Genomic DNA, 5,079 nt, shown 5'->3' on the forward strand with positions numbered 1-5,079 from the left:
AAGGTGATTAAGGACATGTATGATGAAGCTAAGACGCGGGTTAGAGCAACGGGAGGAGACTCGGAACACTTTCTGGTTATGATGGGGTTGTACCAGGGATCAGCTCTTAGTCCATTTCTATTTTCCTTGACGATGGATGCATTGACGAGACATATTCAAGGTGAGGTATGGTATATGTTATTTACCGATGACATAATTTTAATTGAGCAGGACCCTAGAGGTTTGAAGGCAAACCCTAAAGTCTTAAGGGTTAAAAGTTGAGCAGGACCAAGATGGAATGCTTGGAGTGCAAGTTCAACAATGGTACCCAGGAAGGGATATGGAGGTGAGGCTTTCATGCTAGGCGTCCAGACCTACTATACCCGAGCCGCATCCCCGGCACACTTGCTATATCTACTAACGCTTCATCCTAACCAACTATACCTGAGATAAAGAGATCTATTCATTGATAAGAAAAAGTGATTCGATTGATGGGATTTGGTATGAGATCGATGATCTCGATGAGATTGATATTCCAATCTTTCTTCTTAGAACGTATTGATTTGACCCCATAAGCGGGACCAAGCATGTTGCCGCCAGAAGCAGAACCCCGTATTTCTTCTAGAGAATCTCCTAATTGTTCCAGAGCAACTAGAAAGAGATTCTTTAACCAGAAAGAATTCGGTTCAGATGTAGGATACCTATCCAGAAGTGCCAAGAAAAAAAGTGCAGCACCAATAAATCCATGAGATATTATTTGTAAAAGGGCTCCATTAAGTCCCGTGTCGGTTAGAGAACTAATTCCTATAATTATGAAACCCATATGAGAGACAGAGGAATAGGCTATTCTTTTTTTAAATTCCGTTGGCCAAGAGATGTTAAAGCTGCATAGATTATTTGTATTGTACCTATTATCATCAACCAAGGAGAAAATATAGAATGGGCATGAGGTAATAATTCCATATTGATTCGAATTAATCCATACGCTCCCATTTTTAATAAAATTCCGGCTAGAAGCATACAAGTACTGTAATGTGCTTCTCCATGGGTATCTGGTAACCATGTGTGTAGGGGGATAATGGGCGATCTCTATAATTCGGATTAAGTTTATCGTTGGATGAACTGCATTGCTGATATTGATCCCAAACGCAAGTCATCCCCAAGAGAGGTAGTTTCAAGTATCTTGGATCTATAATACAAGATGACGGGGAGATTGATAAAGATGTCACACATCGTATCAGAGCGGGATGGATGAAGTGGAGGCTCATTTCTGGTGTTTTGTGTAATAATAATGTGTCGCTGGGACTTAAAGGTAAGTTCTACAAGGGTGTAGTGGAACCGACTATGTTGTATGGAGCACAGTATTGGTCGGTCAAAAACTCTCATCCCAGAAGCTAAAAGTAGCTGAGATGAAGATGTTGAGGTGGGTGTGAGGGCATACCCGGTTGGAAAAGGTTATGATTGAAGTTATTCGGGAAAAGATAGGAGTGGCCCCTGTGGAGGATAAGATGCGGGAGGCGAGGTTGAGATGGTTCAGGCATGTTAAGAGGAGAAGTATAGAAGCTCTAGTTAAAAGATACGAGCGGTTAGCCTCGGTGGGTAGCAGGAGGGGTAGAGGTAGGCCTAAGAAGTCTTGGGGAGAGGTTATTAGACGGGACATGGCGCAACTGGAGTTGACTGAGGACATGGCCCTAGACAAGAGGGTGTGAAGGTCAAAGATTAGGGTACAAGGTTCGTAGGTAGTCGAGCGTTTCTCTTTGTCTTACTCAGTTCGCTAATGTTAGTGTTAATATGAAAACTTTTCTCCATAGATGGCTATTACTACCTAGAGTTTGACTGCATTCTTGGATTCGATTTTATTTCATCTTGTTGTTATTCCTACTTGTTGCAATTACCTTTTCTTTTTCAGTCGTTCTCTAGCCGAGGGTCTTTCGGAAACAGTCTCTCTGCCCTTCCAAGAGTAGGTAGGGGTAAGGCTGCATACATCTTATCCTCTCTAGACCCTGCTTGTGGGAACTATTGGTTTGTTGTTGTTATACTTCAGTACAACTTAACCTAGAGCATGAATTAAAGATTAATATAGTTGATCCCTGCTAGTTTGGGATTGAGACGTATCTGCAAGTATTTGTAGCTCCATATGATATTAAGCTTGTTGGTACTACAGTACAGCTTAACCTAGAACATGAATTAAGGATTAATATAGTTGATCCGTGCTAATTTGGGATTGAGACTTATCTACGAGTTTTTGTAGCTCCATATGATATTAAGGATTAATATAGTTGATCCGTGCTAATTTGGGATTGAGACTTATCTACGAGTTTTTGTAGCTCCATATGATATTAAGCTTGTTGGTACTTCAGTACAGCTTAACATAGAACATAAATTTGGCTTTGTTGTGCTAGATTCTTTTGAATTTGAAGAATTTTTTTATCCCACCGGCTACCACTATTAATTTTCCGGCTCTCGCGGTGTCAATTGTCTCACTTTGCTTTCCTTGAAATATTACAACTATTTTTCATAATTTCTTTCAAAACAGCCAAAATTGCCTTGTAAAAATCTCCATTCATTAGCCAATATTCATCTTTCTCAAACTTAATTTTGTAATAGTATACATTTTTCCACGAGTGCTAAAGCTGGAATTGAAGATTTTCTACAATTTTCAAGTTTCATCTTCTCTACTTCTGATTTTTTAACCCGTTAAAGTAAAGAAACCTTTATAGAATTTATTTTTTGACCCCCTAAATGAACAAACAGTCCAGAATCTACTTCCGTTTCAAGCGACAAATTAAATTTAACACCGATAACAATTAGAAGAAAAGCAATTAAAATATTTATGTAGCCGTCAAAACATAAACATTCCCAATTCAATCTTTGAAATTGCAAGATAGAACTCCAAAATTTCTAGGAAAACATGCCTCAAAATGACAACCTTCAAAATCCGAAATAGAAAAATTACAAAAAAACACATTCCTATGGAAAATACTTCAAACACCACAAAATTCTCCTGATACTAAGGCTATAGGGACATTGAAATTATACTTAGAAAAATCAGAGATTCATTCCTCCACTCAAGAGGATGCCTTTGTCTTACTGGGAGCCAATTGAGTCTCGGGCTGCATGAATAGAAAATATTTAGGCATACTTACAAAAAGATTTAGGTTGTGAAAGATACAACACTTTCCAAGGACAACATGATGGCAGAAACAATCAGATTAAAGATAGACTAATGGAAAGCAAAGTCAACTGAAATAAAGTATAAACCATGTATTCAAGTTATGAGAATCAACTATGGGAAAGAACAATGAGGCAGAGCATAAAACTAATACCTCCTTCCTGACAGATTCTTCCTTCTCAGACAATGTCAACTCGATGTGGCACGGATTCGACATGTAGGCTACAGAAAGGCCAAGAGGTTAGAATCATAATAGCATATCATCAGCTACAAGAACCATTTAGAAAATATGGGCACTCACGATTGATTCTTCCATGGGCACGGTATGTGCGGCGCCTCTGTTTCTGCGCTTGGTTTACTTGGATGTGAGTTATGTAAAGTGAATCCACGTCCAAGCCTTTGACCTAAAATGAGGTGAAAGCAACAATCAACTCATCTCTTAGAGATAGGAGGAAGTAGAGGAATCTACACAAAAGTAAATAATCCTACAAATCCAAACATACCTCAGCATTACTCTCAGCATTCTTGAGTAAATCAAGAATAAACCCTGCAGATTTGACAGGCCAACGTCCTTGCCCATTTGAGTGGCGATTCTTTACCTGAGCAGTACGACCAACCCCACGACAAAATCGTGTGAAGGGAATAGCCTGTTTGTGGGCAAGAACATCCTCCAAGTATCTCTTTGCCTTGTCCAAAGGCATCTTCCTAAGGGCATGCGCTGTCTCTCTAGTGTTCTACATGTTGATAATAAATACAAATTGAGTCACAAAAAGCATGGAGAGATCAGAATAACCACAAAAGTTACAACTGTTGAATATCATTCCAACAAGTTAATTCTCCACTTTCCAAAAACACACTGTGCTATATAAGCATAATAATTTTTTGTATTCGATTTGAGTAATGAAGTTCAACAATACCCAAGAGATGATTTACTTATCCAAACAAATCAAGGAAATACTAGAACTAAACCATTCAAGCTCATTCCTATCTCAAATCCACCAGCTTAAGACACATATTTAACTAAGCAAGAACAGAATGACTAAACTGTTAATTGACGAATATGTTTAGCTTTGACAAGTAATTATACTTGAAGCTAATCACAAAAGTAGCAGCATGCTTAATCCAGAAAAAGGGAACCACTACTTCACATACAAATGAGATACAAACAGATGAAGCTTGATTAATCTAGAATGCAATATAGTAAAAGCTCTTGTTACTCAATATGCAACTGCAGAAAAATGACATAATATATATATATATATATATATATATATATATATATATATATATATATATATATATATCACACACCTTGAAATGAACTCTGAGATCCGAACCCCTAGCTTTGCAAGCTGATACAAGAATACAACCCCAAATCATAATATTAGAAAACTAAATAAACCACCATATAAAACACTCTAAATAATGTTACAAAAATCATGAGCCTTGCAACTTAAATGTGTCTTATCATATTGAGTACTCACATTTTGTGGGGTTCTCTGGTTCCCTTGAATACTTCCCCTAAATAAAAAGCAAAAGGATTAAAGCACGAATCAATGGGAGGATTCGAAAGTTTTAACTCATTGACTTACCATGGTTGCCGTTGATGCTGCTACGCTCCAGCAGCTGCTGATACAGATGTCTTTTCGCTGCTAGGGCTTTCGTGCATGTAATGGTATATTATAGGGTTTTAATTAATTCAGCTGGGTATATTTTTACTAGGCCTTTTGGAGTATTTGGGCCTTTAACTTGTGCTAGGCTTTCTTTCTTTTATGGGGAAGTTATAAGGGATCTTTACGCAAATAGCCGTCCATATTCATTGTTTATTTTTTCTAGCTATATATATTGATTATATATAATTATATATATATAATACATAAATTATGCATATATTATACCTTCGCCGACTATTTTTAGTTTAAGCGATT

The 5,079-nt window shown here is 37.5% G+C and overlaps 1 protein-coding gene across 1 annotated transcript; it reads right to left on the minus strand.

The window, feature by feature from the left end:
• Positions 1–2,835: 2,835 nt before the first annotated feature.
• On the minus strand, positions 2,836–4,877 carry LOC107822290 (large ribosomal subunit protein uL22z-like). The gene is made up of 7 exons (XM_075219632.1): positions 4,744–4,877; positions 4,636–4,672; positions 4,463–4,503; positions 3,655–3,885; positions 3,453–3,555; positions 3,306–3,373; positions 2,836–3,092 (listed from the first exon to the last, which is right to left on the minus strand). Exons 1-7 carry the CDS (start codon positions 4,744–4,746, stop codon positions 3,048–3,050), a joined length of 528 nt encoding a protein of 175 aa, XP_075075733.1. The 5' UTR covers positions 4,747–4,877; the 3' UTR covers positions 2,836–3,047.
• Between the last annotated feature and the right edge of the window lie 202 nt (positions 4,878–5,079).

Source organism: Nicotiana tabacum, chromosome 8, assembly GCF_000715075.1.
Source record: "Nicotiana tabacum cultivar K326 chromosome 8, ASM71507v2, whole genome shotgun sequence".
Taxonomy (NCBI): domain Eukaryota; kingdom Viridiplantae; phylum Streptophyta; class Magnoliopsida; order Solanales; family Solanaceae; genus Nicotiana; species Nicotiana tabacum.

Bases quoted from the DNA above. Each gene is read 5' to 3' on its own strand.
- LOC107822290 (XM_075219632.1), bottom strand. The intron at 3,556-3,654 runs GTATGTTTGGAT...ACCTCATTTTAG, and splicing joins ATGCTGAGAGTAATGCTGAG to GTCAAAGGCTTGGACGTGGA. The intron at 3,374-3,452 runs GTGAGTGCCCAT...GCCTTTCTGTAG, and splicing joins TGCCCATGGAAGAATCAATC to CCTACATGTCGAATCCGTGC.